Source organism: Coloeus monedula (assembly GCF_965178545.1).
Source record: "Coloeus monedula genome assembly, chromosome: 14".
Taxonomy (NCBI): Eukaryota; Metazoa; Chordata; class Aves; order Passeriformes; family Corvidae; genus Coloeus; species Coloeus monedula.
Window position 1 is genome coordinate 11051927 of NC_138794.1, and position 17495 is coordinate 11069421.

The 17495-nt window shown below is 45.7% G+C and overlaps 1 protein-coding gene across 1 annotated transcript; it reads left to right on the forward strand.

The window, feature by feature from the left end:
• The first annotated feature begins 140 nt into the window (after nt 1–140).
• Nucleotides 141–17495, forward strand: RAB11A (RAB11A, member RAS oncogene family). Its single transcript, XM_082291085.1, has 5 exons — nt 141–268; nt 7986–8181; nt 8895–9088; nt 10033–10113; nt 15818–17495. Exons 1-5 carry the CDS (start codon nt 229–231, stop codon nt 15955–15957), a joined length of 651 nt encoding a protein of 216 aa, XP_082147211.1. The 5' UTR covers nt 141–228; the 3' UTR covers nt 15958–17495.

Sequence of the window (17495 nt, forward strand, 5' to 3'; positions counted from 1 at the left end):
GGGGTGTCGGTGCTCGGGGGCCCTGAGGGGCGGGCGGGACCCCCTCTCGCTTTAACCCCGGCGAGGGCGCGGCCGCAGCGCTGCCCCGGGCGCGGTCGTGCGGCGGCGCCGCTGCCCCGGAAGCGCCTGTGGGCGGGCAGGCGGAGCGTGGAGGGCGGAAGCGCTGCGGCGGCTGCAGGGAGGGTTCGGCTCCGCTCCGCTCCCGGTCCCGTTCCTCCGCCACCCGCCATGGGCACCCGCGACGACGAGTACGATTATCTCTTCAAAGGTGAGGCGGGCAGGGCCCTGCGGGCGGGCGGGAGAGCAGCGGGACCCGCGGGCGCGGCCGGGGCCGCTCCCTGACGCGGGGCCCGGCGGGCGGGGGGAGCGCCCCGGGCATCGCCGGGCCCCGCTCGGGTGTCCCTCCCTCACCCCACAGTGTCAGCTTTGGGCAGGGTTTGGCAGCGGGGATTTGGGCATTTCGTCTCAGGGCTGGTCCGAGGCTGCCCCGAGCACAGGCTGAGGCGGCGGCCGGTCTGCGGGGTGGCGAGCAAAGATCGCCAGGAAGGATGCCCAGGGCTGATAAGGACTCGTCAAGGTTGATAACAACCCTCTCCAGCTGTTAAATAGAGCTATAGAGTGGGTGAGATATGCTCAGCATTGGTAGATGATGCACTAATTAATAAAGTAGTACGACTTGCTGCCTTCTGTGTTCAGAGCCCTTGGCGAGGAGTGGAATGTCCCTGCTGTTCCACACCCAGAGATCATAAAATCCTCATAGAATCATGGAATGGTTTGGGTGGGAAGGGACCTTAAAGATCATCGCATTCCACCCCCTGCCATGGGCAGGGACACCTTCCACTCGACCAGGCTGCTCCAAGCCCCATCCAGCCTGGCCTTGATCTGTCCTGGCTCCCACAGGGAAGGGCAAGAATACCTCGTTTTCCAGGGCTGATGCCCGTCCAGTCTGCAATACAGCAGCAAGTTGAGTTAAAACGTTCTAGGTTGTGGTTAAATCCTCAATTTTCACTCCCTGCAGCGTAAAATACCAGCCTGCTGGAAAGGTTCGTGTAGCCCGCTGTGAAATGTGTACAGAAGTGCTGATGTTTTGAAAGTTCACTGTCCCGTAATGTGATATTAAAATAAACCCCACTGAAAAAGCAAGCAAAGTAGTGTAAAAAAGTAGTTGTTTGTTGTGATGTGGTATTATAAATTTGAATTTAGGATTTAGAGCATTGCTTGTTATGTTGTAAGGGTTAAGAGACCCTGTGCTTGTCATCTCGAAGGTAAACATCGATGTTTTTTCCTGTATCCTTAAGCTCCTGTAATAACTTTGAGGAATTACATTATTTTTATTGTTGGCTGTTTTATCCAATTGTGTGTGGAAAGTGGCATTATTTCTACCTATAAATCAGTAATCTGTGCTGCTGTGGAAATCAAATCAGGAAGTTCCAGAATGGGATCTTTTCTCAGCTTGCAGCACTGGCAAGGACCTTGCTGACCACTGGTTTAATGGCATTAGGCAATGTTATTGTAGGAACTTGTGTACAGGTTATCAAAGCCATTGAATTACCCTTGTTCATGCAGTTCTGTGAGTGGGCTTGTAATTAATGTTTTAGCTGTGAAGGCCTGGGACTATCAGGGACATGGAGTTTGTTGGGAGAGCTGCTATCTTTCATTAGACCTGCTTCCTTTTATAATTGGGAAAAAATAAAGTTGGGATCCACTTATAGGGAGAAGTCTAAAGCTGGTTTAATTGAGATTGCCTTTGCTAAAGCTTTTTCTGTTTAGCTTGGTTTATAGAAACTGTTGGGATTGCAGGGAATGCTGTGAAAATGCTGTTGTGAAGATGAATGATTTGGGTTTTGCCAGGCTAAAGTGGACTGCAGGAAGTTGATGCAATGTCACTTAAGTGGGGTAAATGTGGCAGCTGAAATAACATAAAAATGCAGAGTAGTACAAATTGTGGAAACTTTTGTAACTTCCCAGAGATGATGGTGGTTCTAAACAAGCTGTCACCACTCTGGAATGATCTGGAAATTATTGCAAGTAGGTCTCTGAACCGAAAGTCTCCTTGCCAGGCACTGGCCAAAAAGGCAAGGGGTAGGTAAATCTTTTGGAAAAGGAAACGGGGACTCGGGGGAAACGTTAAGTCAGTGTTTGAGTTTGAGACATGAGCATCTTGGGAATTGAGGGGAAATGTAGGCATGACAGACATATCCATTTTGAAAGGGATTGTAGAATTAAAAAGATGGAGAAGGGCATCAAAATAATCAGAAAAGAGACTTAATGGATTCATAGCCCTTATACTGAATTGATGTACAACTTGATCAAAATTTAAACAGTGAGTGATAAGGGCAAATAGGGAAAGTATCTCCTGTCTGTCATCATTTCTGTGGATATCTGTAATGCTTCTTTTATTGGGCAGCCGGTGAAATCAAAAGGACAAAGTCCCTCAGGTGGGTATGCAAATTTTGGAGTGGTGCATTGCCATGCATATTATAAATGGGTTTGAAAGCCTTCATGAATTCATAGAAGCAAAAAAAATCTTGTTTTGGGGCATGTCCGTGTGATGGTTACAATGGCAAGTCTGAAGGCATTGCTTATTTGAAGATGCAGGGGCTGGCTAGGACAGAGATTAGCCTGTTTGTTATACACACCATGGTTTTTGGATGCCAGTTGTTTGTAGTCAGACTCTGGGTGTTCGTCTGTCAGGACACTTTATCCAGCAGGACATTTCTGGGTTTATGAAGGGACATGGTAGGTTGGCAGGACTGAGTTCAGAATTTAACCTGGTTAAAACAATCATGTGATGTTCTCTAGTCTGGCTGTCTTTTACTGCTCCTGGGTTGAACTGTCACGTTTCTGTTTGTGAGACTTCTGGTTTTGTCCTGTCAGCCCCTGACAGCAGATGTGTGTTGAAATCTGGCTGACTCTGCTGCTGGGTGTAAACTGAGCCCACCTGTGCTTCTGGACAATAAAATCCAGGGACCTGTTACAAAATACCCTTCCCCTGACTATGTTGCAACACTTCAGCATATAGGAAAGACACAGCCTCGCTTGGAAAAAAACAGTTTCTGTTAAATTCTTCTTATCCAGATTCCAGTCTTTGTATTCTTCCATAGTTTTGGGGTCTGGCTGAGAGCAGTGCCTGCGGTTCCCAGAATGGCTCCTGAGGAAACATAAGGCCTATGAAGTCCAGTTTGTAGAAGTCTTGCTCTCATTTTAATAGGAGGAAAATATAATGGTGATATAAGGATATTACTTTATTATTTAATAAATTAAGCCTGGCTTTAGTACAGGAGCCTTTTTGCTCTTTTTGATTAATGTGCTTGCAGTAGATGAGCAGTTATCAAAGGAACCCTCACTTGCAGAAGATGTTTTCTATGGACAAAGCTCAGGAAGATTATGTCTGCACCTTGGCCATCTGGAACTCTGGATCTCTGACTCATGTCATGGACCTGACTTGTGGTGACATTCAGCTTCTTGTTAGGAAAAACTCCAGTTTCAGCTCTCTGTTTCTTTGCATCATATTCATTTCTCCAACTTCTCCCTCTGATATTGAGGAAATGCTCTGAAACTGAACCAGCTTGCTCGTTTGGGGTTTAGAAGACACATTTTTACTTGCGTGTTTAGATAAATGTGTGGTTGTATGACATCTATTGATTTGACATTGGTAGAAGCCCTTGGCTTTCATTGCCTCAGATGTGGAGGCACTTTGGTGCTGCAACAAACTGGCTGGTGCAGCCATTTACTGTAGAGGTGTTGGGAGGTGTTACTGATTGTATGGACAGGCAACCCCTGCCCCAGAGGGCCTTTGGAGTGCCAGTTCTTTTTGTGACAGAAAATGGGTGAATAAAACAGGGCACAGCTGAGGAGGGAGGTTAACACAAGTCATGACCATGTTGGGTTTATGACCAGCTACCTACAAGGTATAGGATCGAGTAATTTTTTTCACATGCCCTTCAAATTCCAGCTGAAGTGGGCAGGGAGAGGTGTTTGTCAGCAGGTTCTTCTGGGGGTCATGAAGACGTGTCCAAGCTTTTTATTGATATGTCTCTTAACAGCAGAATTCAGTGCAGAAACAAGTTTTAGACATTGTGATTTTCTTGTGCTGGTGTACTGGTCCTAAATCATGTAATATGTGACTTGTGCAATAACTTTTACCATAGACAACACAATCTAGTGCTGCTGGACTCTTATTTTCAACCTGTTTGGGTTGCCAATAACATATTTAATGAGATAATTAAAATATTTTCTGAAAATTTAAACTAAGAGGTTTTACAGAAACAAAAATTGTGTGAGTGAGCTGGAATGTTGGTGAAAAATTAATAACCCTTTCTTGACATAGTTCTCTAAATTGCTTCTCGTGCATCGTAGGAAATTGAATTCTTATTTTGGTCTTCTACAGAAATAAAACTGGAATTAGAGAGGGAAATTTTTACAGTACTGTGGACTTCATTCTCTCTTTAAATTTTTTTTTTCTCTCCACCAGATGCTTGTATGCTTGTCTTAAATGTTTGGGGTAGTAAATGCTGTAGAAAGTCAAATGAATCAATTTAAAGCATGTGGTTGCAAGTATTGAACTGTCCCACCACTGAATCAGTCACTTGGGGCTGGGAGATCATTTCCATGACTTTCAGGTGTGTCAGTACAATTTTCCTTGGTTGTGCAGCTTCCTAAGGTGCTGCTCCTGTGAGGGAGGTCCTGCTCCAAAGCTGGTTACTGATGGATTTCAGGACTGAGTCTTGTGGCTGAACTTGCTAAAATGTTTCCTCCAGACGTTCCTCCTTCCAGTGCTAATGTAGAAATGGAATTTATGGATGATGCAAGTTGGGTGGGACAGGGGAAGTGGGAGTATGGCACTGAATGAGCTGTGTGCTGATGAGGACTGTGGTCCTCCAGATGAGCTGGTATTTGGGATGTAAGGGTTTATCCCTGGGGACTTGGACTCTGGTAGAGTAAAAGTTTGCCAACATGAAGCTGAACAATTAGGTCTGATGACAGGCAGATGGAGCCGTCAAGGTGAAATTGTCAGGAGAAATAATTCCAGCTCCAGGTGTGCCTAGTAGAGATGGAAATACTAAAATTCTTGTCTGCATCACAGGGGGATCTCCCTTAGAATGATGTATGCGGTTCTCACTGTGCTGAAAAGAAATTGAAAAACTTGTAGGGAAGGTGTTTGGGGAAGTGAACGTGTTTATACGGAACCATTTGACAAGTTGGCGTATTTGGCAAATACAGCAAAGCCCAGAGAAGATGTGGTTGCTTTCTGTAAATACCCCAGTGTAAACACTGCTGGGAGAAGACACTAATAAGCTAATGGAGGATGCTGGCACATGGACACCACCATCAGCTGACCACTAATTCCTTCTGAAAATCAGAAGGCAATTTCTAACCATTAGGAATGAATTTCTGGAAGAAAAGCCCAATGAAAGGGACAATGTGCAGGAACACTTAGCTTTATCATGGCCTAGATAACGTCATTTCCTTCCCAGAAACTGTTTGCCTTGGATATTTAGTATGGGACTTGGCCATCCAGGGTCATTCCTACTACATTTCTATGCTAAGAATGTAATACATGGGAGCACTGTGTAGTATAAAATATCAAAATATGGTGGCTTGATAAGGAAAGCAAAACGGAAATTAAAACCACAATCTGAGTGGCTGTTAAAGCTGTTTCAGTTCATAATTGTATTTTAAGAGTGATACTTGCCCAGACTGGCAGAAATGCCGAAGGTGTGAGGAGTCTCAGGTGCCTGCTGACATTCCAAGCTGTTCTTGTGTCCAAGAGGAGCTGCAGTGGCCCAATTAAGTAGAGGAAATAGCTGATTTCAAGGAGGAAGGTATTATTTTCCCCTTATAATTGGGACACATTATTCTGGTTCTGGAAACCATTCAGAACATAAGGAGTGTGGGATTCAGGCAAGGTAAGGAAAAAAACCTGGCAGAGGAATTAAAGGGACCCCTCTGTTGTTAAATGACTTGAAGGTGGGCTTTGCACTAACTACAAAGGTAGGTTTGAGACAATACTTAATATGATGCATCCTGTTGGGAAAAGGAAATGGTGAATGTGGATTGCTTTTCTTGCTTAGAGCAACTTCTGGCCCCTGCCAGAGTTAGTGCTGGGTGATAGCAGGACTGAGCAATACAAAGGGGGCTGTCAGCTTTTCCCTCCTAGGAACTTGTTGTGTGTCCCAGTGAATACAAACATGATGTCATCTAAACCCATGGGCTAAGCCTGCCAAAACAGTGTTGAAGAAGAGACTTGCCAGTAGCAGAGGAAAGCTGTGGCCATTTGCCAGGGGTGGTGATGCAATTGGTGCCCTGTCCCCTGCACTGGGTTTACCATGATGTAGCATCTCTGTGCCAGAAGAGCTGTTCAGCAGTGACCTAGCACGTAGTAAAGCAGACTCCTGTTTGCAGTCAGCATGGGGCCTTGCCACCTACCTGCACTTGTAATCTTCCTACACAGAAGAGGTTAACAGAGGGTGCTTTCTGCAACTTGTGTGCTTGGCCAGCTGCGTGCTGAGTCAGCTGGCACGGGCAGCTGGGAAGATGTTTATTTTGATGAAGTATTCTGCACAAGGCTGTGTTTGAAGCCAACGTTTTCTGCAATTTTCATTTATGGAGGGAGTTTAAAAGGTGCTGCTCTGCCCTTCCAGTCAGAGCAAAGTCCCATCTGCCAGAATTGCTCTGCATTATTTAAACAGAAGCTGCAGAGGGCTGCAGCAGCAGATGGGAATGTTTCTGCTGCTAGACTGAGCTCCACGGGGGGTTTGTGTCACTGACTGTGTTTGGTGCTCTCATTGCTTTGTTGTACCACACAGAATCTTTAATGCTGTGTTTTGGTGTCTTAATTGTTAGTGATGTGTGTTAAGCAAGTAATTGTTTTTCTCTAAAAAAACAAAGACACAATGTTTTTTGTCACCTGAGTGTGCACTTTTTTGCTTGGACTGGTGTTGATTCACCGCTGAACTTCATTATTGGCCTTTCTTCTCAAAGATTGTATCGTATTTTTCTTCCCTTTCCTTCATTACTGGTTTGGAGCCTTATCATCATTAAGGCCATAGGATGACCCCAAGAGGCTCCTGTTCATGTGAGTCAGGTTGTGAACACATTTCTGCCTCTTGGTACTGAGTTGTTAAGTAACACTTAAACTTGCACTTTTCAACTCAGCATTACAGGATATTGCAGGGAATCCTTGTGATGCTGTTTTTCCTGCAGGAACTGGACTTTGAACCTTCTATCACTCTCTCGTCAAGAATAGCTGAATCCTTCCAATTAGTTTGCTTGCCACTGGTGCTCGTATGAGTCAAGCTGAGCCAGGGAATGGTGGATCCAATTCTGAGGCACAGCGATCCCCTGGCAGCATTTTTAAGCAGTTTCAAGCTCTGGCCTGATGTGTCCAGGTGCCACAGCAGCAGTGGGGAACTGTGGAAGGGCAGAGAGCTGTGGCTCAGCAAATGTTTCAAACTGGCTGGTGGGGTGATGGTGGTCTTGGGGGTTCTTTGGTTTGGTTCTCTTTTCATTCACAAATTTTTCTGCCCCAGTGGGGAACCTCTCTTCTGCAAAGGCATGAGGAGTGTAAAGTGAAAGCAGAATGTGCTGCTTGCCCTGTGTTTTGCACTTCTTCAGCAAAGCAGATTTCAGTTATGTGGTTGTAGGGTTTTATTTTTGTTTATAGTTCTAGTATTGTTTAAGGAAATGTAACTGGTCACCAATGTTTGCAGTGACAGCCATGTATATTCTTCCACACTGGGCAAAGGAGATTGGAATATAACCAATAAAAGTCAAGTCTTAACATATGTTCAAAATACTGGTGAATGTGGCAGCTCTGGTTTTCCAGAAATATTGAGACTTGGACAGCAAATGCATGACAAGGATGGTGGTGTTGCCATTTTTTCCTTCATGCTTCATTCTTTCAAAGAAATATTTCTTGTGTGTGATTTTCAGTGTGTCATTTACCTCTGGAGTCTGATTCTGATATGATTTTTGTCTTGTAGTTGTACTTATTGGAGACTCTGGAGTAGGGAAGAGCAACCTTCTGTCTCGATTCACTCGCAATGAGTTTAACTTGGAAAGCAAGAGCACCATTGGTGTGGAGTTTGCAACAAGGAGCATCCAGGTCGATGGGAAGACAATAAAAGCTCAAATCTGGGATACAGCGGGGCAGGAGCGATACCGAGCCATAACCTCAGCGTAAGTGGAGCCTGGGTGGCTGAGGAGCAGCTTGGGCTGAGGAGGGCAGTTTTGGCCCCTTCAATTCCTTACCAACTGCAAACAGGGGTGTTTGTGTTTTGTCAGGTAATACCCACAATAATGTGGTGGTGGGAAGGTTAAATATTATTCAGCCCAGAAACTCAATCTGATGTGTTCCTGCACAGACCTATTTACTTTGCAGTGCTCTTGTGACATGTAACTGGGGGCATTTCAAGTTTAGAATGCAAGAACTTTGAGAGACTCATTTCCATGGAAGCGAATGACAAAGGAATATCAGTGTTCCTGGTCATTTTATCAGCGGTAACCTAAGAGCAGAAGCCTTCCTGTAGCAGCCAGGAAAGACTGCGCACTTGTGTGCTTGTTTAATTGTTAAAAACCAGCATAGCAAAAGCTGGAGCTGGAGGGAGTTGTGGGGTGGGAGAACACAGCCTGTTTCCTTTTGAATGCATTACTGTGGCTCTCACTCGAAAGGAGACCAGCTGGGGCCTTTTGTAAAGGGAGTAGATCACGCTGACATTTTTATGACCCAGTGAGTCACTCTACAGTTTCCTTATCACTCTGGGCTGTGCCCGTGCTGCACCCACAGTGATGGGTGGGGGAGAATTTTCAAGAGTGGATCAGAGGTGGAAGGTGACTATTGCACAGTCTCCTGTATCCTCACTGTGTCTGGCTGCCTGTCCCCTTGTCCCCAGGTACTACCGTGGAGCCGTGGGGGCACTGCTGGTGTACGACATTGCCAAGCACCTCACATACGAGAACGTGGAGCGGTGGCTGAAGGAGCTCCGGGACCATGCCGACAGCAACATCGTCATCATGCTCGTGGGCAACAAGAGCGACCTGCGCCACCTCAGAGCTGTCCCCACAGACGAGGCCAGAGCTTTCGCAGGTTGGGCAACTCAGAGGAATTTCCTGCTGCTGTCGGGGATTTGCCTACCTTGCTTGGAGAGGGTGTGGGTAGGAGGAAGAAACCTGCTGCTGCTCATGTCCCCTCAGTGTCACATGTCACATTCAGTCAGAAAGGAGACCTTGTAGAACATACATGTTATTTCAAGAACCAGCCAGAGGCACCTGAACATTTTAACCCAGATTTATTCTCTTGCCTGGGCACTGTTTGTGTTGCAGAAACTGCCTCTGGCTTTAGGTTTGAGTTTCTTGTGTGGTGGTAGCTTTGCCTTCTGTATCCCAACTAATCTGCAGCCCTACACAGGTGCCTGTGGCTGAACACTTTCATTAAACTGGCTTTCTGACTTTTGTTATGTAATTAAGATCTGTGAACAGTAGTTCTAGTTTCTGTAAGCCTTGTTTTAGGCCCAGTTTCTTTAATCCAGGAGTGGAGCTGGGTTCCTTGCGTTAAAGTTTGCCATAGCTCCACTGGCAGAGTTTATGGCCAGTGAGGATCCCTGCCTGCAGCTGGAGGAGTGTCATTCCCCCTGCTGCTCCATCCCCATTAAATAAGCTTCTGTAATGTATTAGCAGGTGGGAGGTGGAGAAACTTGATGAGGTTAAAGAAAATCTAGGAAACTTTCTCATGCAGTTCTTGAAACTGCAACAGATTATCCCTTTCAGTGATGCACGAACCTGTGCAGTAAAGTAACACAGCACTGGGCCGATCCCTGTGCTTGGGAGTGGGTGTAAATTCTAATGTTGGTGTTGGGTGGTGTCACTTTCAGATCACGTAAGGGGGAAAACCCCACAACTTTGTTTTCCTTTCTCTTGATACCTGGGTGTCTCATCAGGAACGCTACAAATATTATCTGGTACAGAAGCTTTTCCAGATGGGAAACAGATATGTACTGTACCTCTCTAATTATAGTATTTCTGTCCACACAGAGAAGAATGGTTTGTCATTTATTGAGACATCTGCTTTAGACTCTACAAATGTGGAAGCAGCTTTCCAGACTATTCTGACAGGTGAGTCATCCAGGGCTTTGTGCTTCAAGGGGGAAGGGCAGAAGGCTGCTCAGATATGATGCAAATAGGCATCTCTTTGCCTATAAAGTGTTCAAAATGTTGCTATTTAATCATTCTTCATTAGCAATAAGATTTGGAGTCCAGTGTCAAAGTGTCACAGTTGAAAGGCCAGCCTTGAACTGGGGAATGAATCCTTGTTCACTTTGATCTGCCCCAGGACTGTAGTCAGCCTGGTTTGTGTTTCAGTTTCCGTCTTCCATTACAGGGAGTGCCCAGGCAGGGAATTGTCTCATGCTGGCATCAAGTGACAGCAGCCATTGTTTATCAGAGGAGAAGTCAGTCCAGTTTGTTTCCATCTTGAATGGTGACCGTAGCAGTTGCCAAGGAAAAAGGGATGAAAGAGCAGAGATCCTTCCTTTGAGACACAGTGACTCCTGAGCTGCAGGAGTTGCTATTGCATTTGGTAGCCTGGACTTTTGGCCTGTGACAGCAGTCAGTGCTGCATTTTTATGTTCTGTGGATAAAGTACCTCCTGTTTGTTTAAAGCCTTGTTTAGGTAGGCAAAACTTGTTAAGGCTGAGACACTCGACTACAACAATTTGGGGAACCTTAACTTAACCCTGGCTTATAAAGGTGGAGTAGGAGTTCACAGATTGGTGTGGAAATCACTCACTGTCACGAGGCTTTTGTATTTCTGTGTGCCCTGTTAGCTGTAGTCAGGGTACAATGGGACACTGTGGCCTCTGGTTTTGGAGCTTTCATCATTCCCAGCTTTGGCAAGTGCTCTAGTCTGAGTTTTCAAAACAGATATCTGAGACACTCCTCTGTTTGCTGTGTCTCTGTTCTAGGTGTGCCAGGCAGTCTCTTGTTTTCTCCAACTGCCTCCAACGTGTTTTGCAGTTGCAAATTTAAAGTCCCTCCTTCCCAGTTGTAGCATGTGCCAGGCTACATGATGTGCTTGGTATAAGCAGTGACCCTACTACTAAACTGTCTGTAAATCAGATCTTGTTGCTGTGACCTTGACACCTAGTTGGTTCTGAATTTTGTTTTCCTCTTTGCCACCTAATTTAGACATTCTTTTAAAAACACACCAAAAAGGTGCTGGTAGCCATAGTGGAACATGTAGGTAAGGATAGAACTAGGAGGTTATTTACTGTAGTAAAAGTATAAATCCCGTAGCATTTCTTCAGTTGTTTGAAATGCTTTATGGACAGCCTGGCAGTGGAGAGAGGTGTTAGGCTGCTGGGATATTAGCTGCCTGTGTCCATCTGTTTCTTGTTTCATCTTTAGTTGTAAGAGGCCTCTTGACAGTTCTGACTGTGTTTTTACAGTGGGTTCCTAAGCAGTAGTGCTCCTGTGTGATACCAGCTAAAAGCGTGTTTGTGCTAGGTGAATAAAAACCTTTTTTTCTTTTTTAATTAAACCATGTGGTTTCCATTTAACTTGCATGTATTCATTTGGTTGTAATTCCAATACTGCACAAATTTCTTTCAAAAAGAAAGAAGTTCTGTTAGCTTACACATTTATTCCCTACATGACAAACTGCCTCTGCCATCAGAGCGTGGATGACTAAGGAGTGGCTGAAGGCAGAGGTGTTGGGATGCTTGCTGCATTTCCTGTTTTCTTCACATACCTGAAGGCAGTCCTGTAAAAATGCACAGGAGTTTGGGCATGGATTTTTCAGGAGAAAGACACTGCTGACCTGTTACTGCTAAAACCTGAGACTTCTTCCTTTATGCCCATGTCCTTGGTAGCCCTTCTCTCAGGAACACCTTGACTTTGAGGTCAGATTTGGCCAGATGTGCTTTGTGTCATGTAGAACAAGCAGCCTTGCTGCTCTCACTCTCTGTTTGCAGAGGGCTCAGGGCTCTCAGATGCAGGTTAGTTAATTCACTTTCATACACCAGCACTAATAAAACAACATCAAATATATCAGGCAGTGTTTATTCCCTCCCAAGGTGGCTGTCAGGCTGTCATAGCCAGTATAGACTGGTGACCTCCCAGTCCCCATCTCCTGCTGGCCCACTGTGTTCTCTAAGTGACACTGGAGAGGTGGGACGTTTCCTGGGTGCACTTGTCTTCCTTCAGAGCTGTGTGACACACTGTTGCCATGGGAAGCGCTTCACCTCTTGGACACAGGCTGGGCTTTCTTTATCTCTCCTCACAAGCTTCCCACAGTACCTTTTATTCCAGAAGTGAGTTTGTATTCTAATCCATGGAGGTTTGATTTTTTTTCTGGTTTAATATGTCTGTAAGCAGAGCTGTCTGTAATGGGTGAACAGCCCATTAAAACTTGCTCTTGGTGGGCTCTGACAGATTCTCAAGGCTGTTGCTTTTCCATGGATGTCAGTGTTGCCTGCATGTTGCTGCGACAGTGTTTAGGGTGAAGAGCTCTTGGACAGGATCCTTGTGATCCTTGTTCAGAAGGGGTCAGTTCAACTGTGCTGGAAGAAACACTTGTGCTTAGTGGGCATGTGCTCTCTCCAGACAGGAGCTCCTGTTCGGGGGAGATAAAGGTGCGGTAAACAGTGCCTGAGCAGCAGGTTGGCTCCATCTGGGCTGTGACTGGCATGCTAAGGAGGGCTGTTCTGGAGCTCACTTCACAGCTGGCTTTTTCTCTTGATGACTTGCTTTGGAGGAAGGAGGAGAGCAGTCATCTGAGGAATGTGGTTTTTGGAGTCACCCTGCAGAATCCTGGCTGGTGTGTGTTTGGCAAGGCTGCTTCCAAGCTCAGTGCCTGTGGATGGAATGCTGGCTGTCCTTGGGAGCAGGAAGCTGGGGAAACCAGCAGGTGTTGCCAGCAGCTGCGAGCAGAGCTGGCTGACAGAAGGGGCAGGATGAGCTGCTGCACCAGCCTTTCTGGTATTTGCAGTGCTGGGAACTGCACCAGACACCCCAGGCTGCTCCAGAGCCTTTCCCCTAGCTGCTGGGATCTCTCCTGAACAGGGTGTTGGGACCAAGGTCTGTAGCAGCCCCCCTTTCTTTCCAGCCCTTCTGAAGCTGATCTAGTTGGGACAGTGTTGGAAGTTTGTGAAGGTGCTTCCCTTGGAGGTGTGGCCAGGTCCCTGTTAAGCTTATCCACACCTGGGTTCTCAGAGTAAGCACTTTGAATAGATGGCTTTGGCCGTGGGAAATGTGAATCCAGTGTAGTTAGCACAGCCTGTGATCTGTTGCTACAGGTGGAATAAGGGATAAAAGGGATAAAAGCTCTTCTTTCTTCTCCCATATTACAGAGGACTTTTAGAGGGGGTGTATCATAAATGTGGTGGGCTTCCTGTCCTGCCGTGGATTCCAGATGAGGTTTTGAGGACCTTTCCCATCTGTGACTTAGAGTAATGGTCCCTATCCAAATCCTTCTGTTCTAAGATGTCTAGACTGCCGGGGCTGATTGTTGTGCACACAAAGCTGCTTTGTATCATCTGGCAAATAAGAGAGACTGGTATTATGATCCCAGCCACCCTGAGCATTCACAGCAGGATGAAGCATCCTAAAGTAAACTGGAGTCTGCCTCCATTCCCTGCCTGGCTCTGTGCTGTCTCTGTTCCCACACCGCATTCTGCTGTGGTTTCATCTCTAAGGAATCCCATCACCAAGGAAACAACATCAGAGAATTAACATCAAAAAATCGAGGGATTTCCTCTTTTGTCTCTGTACACCTGAAAATGAATGGAACCCCAGTGCAGGCTGAGCAGCCAAGGCCTGGCCCAGCTCCTCCTGGGCAGCAGTGTCACTTTTTCCCAGCTCTCACAGTGCAAGGCCTGTCTCGCACAGTTCCCCATTATGTAGTGATGCATTCTGCTGAATGTGCCCTTAATAAGGTCTCATTCAGCTCCTGAGCAGAGCCCAAAGTGCTGTGTCTTCATTAAAAAGGGTACATCTTCATTAGCCCAGCGTTCTCTGGGCACAGCCCTTCCAGTGCAGGCTTGGCTGCTGGGCATTTTGCCCCAGTGAGAGCAGGTTTAGGCTGTTCTCCCTCCCCTGCCACAGCAGCACAGCCCTGTGTGCTGAGTGTGCAGCTCACCAGGGAAGGGCAGGTTTTAGCATTTAGGCTGTGGCTGCACTGAGCTTTACTCTGCAAAGGGGGGAGAAGCAGCAGGGAGCAGCAAACTTGGGACTGCTGATAGTGGATTCACTTGCAGGACTGCTGGGGAGGCCGTGGAAATGGGAATCATGGGAAGATGTTCCCAGAGTCAGAAGGGGTAGATTCATTATCAGTAAGGGAATTGGTGCTGTTAAGATTATTTTTAAGGCTTTGGAGCTGTTTGCTGAGGATCTTTGCTGTCAGATGAGGCTGTTACACAGAGGGCACCCTGTGTGAGTCCTGGCTGATGGGGTGGAGGAGGTATGTGATATGTCAGGGACTTGTATGAACTTGTTCAGGAAATTCTCTGGGAAACTGAGAATTGCTACTGCTGAAGGTGTTACCAGAGAATTCCCAGTAACAAAGGTGGCCAGAGCCTTTGCGTGTTGATGGGAACAGGCATTGCTCTGCACTGGAAGTGAACTGGCTGTCAGCCCTGAGCACAAAGCTTGTCCTGAAGGTGCAGAGCAGATCTCTCCTCTCTGCTCCTCCCACCCCACACACAGGCTCTGCTGAGCACTGCCACGGGGCCAAGTCTGCACATTCCCACACCGGGCTGCAGGTGGCTTTAAAGGTCTGGTTTCATGGTTTTCATGTAACTTGTGACGTTGTTTATGTATAAGGTGGTTGGAAAGAAGAGCAAGCTCAAGAAAGGGTGAAATCAGAAAATCCTTTTACCTGTTCAGCTCTTGTTTGGTTGCCTCAATGACTTGATCTGTACCTTACTGCATATGAAAAACCCATTTTAATGTACAGTTTGTCCTGTCTGAGTCTGAGCAGGGGCTTTTTGTAAAACTGAGCTTTAGTAAGCTTTTATTTTTCTAATGTTTTTCAAATTCAGATTTGCAAGTGAGTTCCCCATGTTCTATTTTTGGCGTCCTGTATTTCCTTTCTGGGGGTGAAGTGTTACACATGCTCTACTCTCTCTGTGCAGCTGAAGTGCTGCTGTAGCTGCTCTGAGTTTACGTGCAGCACCATCAGCCATGAGAAGCCCCAGGAACAGGGCAAGGCTCTCGGTGCAGGTGTTTATCCCATGCTCTCTAATTCCTCTTTGTTTGGAATCTCTTCATCTGGAGCCCATATTTCTCACACAGCACATTTTGTAAGGGATTTCTGTGCTGCTGAAGGGGCGGAGTCTCCCCTTTTGGGCCCAAATCAATCTTTTCTGAAGATTTAACACTGCTTGGATGATAGACATGATGGGTGTGCTCAGCAAGAAGAAATTGTCCTTGCATTCCTATCAGGGAGAGAAATCTGGAATGGTTCCTTTTAATCCTGGTGTTGTTTGTGGATACATCAGCAAACATGTGACAACTGTCCTTAACCTTCAGAAGGAATGGATGGGGCACATAGTTTCTCATTCATAGCATAGAGATTCATGAATTCTGTCCATTTACTGACTCTTATCTCAAGGGAAGTAAAACAGTTGTTAAAAAAGTAATTTCTGTTTCAAAAATATATTTTATTTTCTGTATCTAGAAACCACCACAATTGAACTTAGTGTGGAAGCTTCATTGCATTACTTATGTAATTCCAAAGCTATGCCTGGTTTCCCCTAGGTTTAACTCTTTGATGGCATTTTGCTGGTGTGCACATATTGATCAGCTCTTTCTCCTCTTCCAGAGATCTATCGGATTGTTTCCCAGAAGCAGATGTCTGACAGACGTGAGAATGACATGTCCCCAAGCAACAACGTGGTTCCCATCCACGTCCCTCCAACCACTGAAAACAAACCAAAGATGCAGTGCTGTCAGAATATATAAATTGTCCATTCTTTCCTAAAAGGCTGTGTATATTCCCCAGGTCCAAGATTTAAATATATTTGTAATTCTCGTGGTTACATTCTTGTGTTTAGTTACTACTTACTCCTTCTCCATGAAGTTCTCCATGTCTTAAACACTTTGTTTTCAGTGTTTATCAATCTCTTACTTGGATGTGGCTGCAGTATTTTCCCAACACCGACCTGTCGGTTTGGGCTCAGTAAATTGTTTGGAACTCAACTGATCCCTTCCCAACATGATGCCCGCTAGTCAGAGCACTGACACCTTTGGAGAGCACTTGAAGACGTTATCCTGCTCCTCACAAAGCAATTATTGTCAGAGGAAAATCTCTCTGGGCAGGATAATCTTTCCTTGTCTTAAGGTGTTGCATTCTGCATCTAAAGCTCGGTGAAGCTCAGAAGTGCAATTTTATTGTAAGTTAAATGTTTTTGGCTACATCTTCAGATTGTCAAGTGAAGTTTTATAGGATATTACGGGGGAGAAAAGAGAATTTCTTGCAAACAAGCAGCAGGTTCTGGCTACCTGTGAGTGAGGTGCTGTGGTTTGGCACCTGCTGCAGAGGAGGTTGATGTGAGGCAGAGCTGCTGGGACTCCGTGGAGGTGCCCCTTTTGAAGGAAGTGAACGTAGGAGCTGCGTCCCTGAGGAAGGGTCACTCCAGCTCTGGAACTTGCAGCATCTTTGTGCTGCATGAGGCTTGGCCTCCACAGTGCTGGTGGTATCAGGATTTGAGGATGCCTTTTTTTCTTTCATGGGACACAGACTTGAAGGGTGTTGTCACATATTACATATCACATCTATTCATGCATGCCACATATATTAATATATTCAAGTGCTTGAGTTGATGAATAAATAACTTCCACTATCTGGCCTTAGTTTTCAGTTCCGGTTGATCCAGTATTTTTAAATTATTCCAGTGATTTGCTGTTTGTTCTTCAACAAAACCCTCTGGAGTAGTTTTCTTACTGGATGTTCCTCCTGTGGTCTGTTGCTCCATACCAATCAGTCCAATCTGCTTGTTCAGGGATACATGAACTGTGCCTTCTGTCACTGCACGTCACTCACTCTGTGCTGTTCCTAAACACACCTGACACTGGCATTGGGGGCCACAGCCACTGCATTCCCACAGGATTCAAAGGAACTCTCTGTTGTGCAAATGCTTGCAGTTATTTATGCAATTACAGGGAAGCAATTGATTGTAGAGGATGTTTCTCAAACTCTGATATGACCCACTTGGAACATCCAGATGTGGTTGGCACTTTCAGCTGCGTTCTGTTCCCAACTTTTCTGTCTCGCGGTGCTCATGATGTGTGAGGCACACGGAAGGCATTGCTGTAGTCGGTCACTTCTTGTTTTTTACTCCATTTCTCCTCCTGGTATTAGTTCTGAAGATGCTATTTTGATCTGTTTGTAAATTACTTTGTATTTTATGCATGTACTGTACTTTGATTCATTATTTTTTTAGATTGATTTAAAATATATTAATCCACGATTCTAATAAAGAATTACAGGGGACAACTCA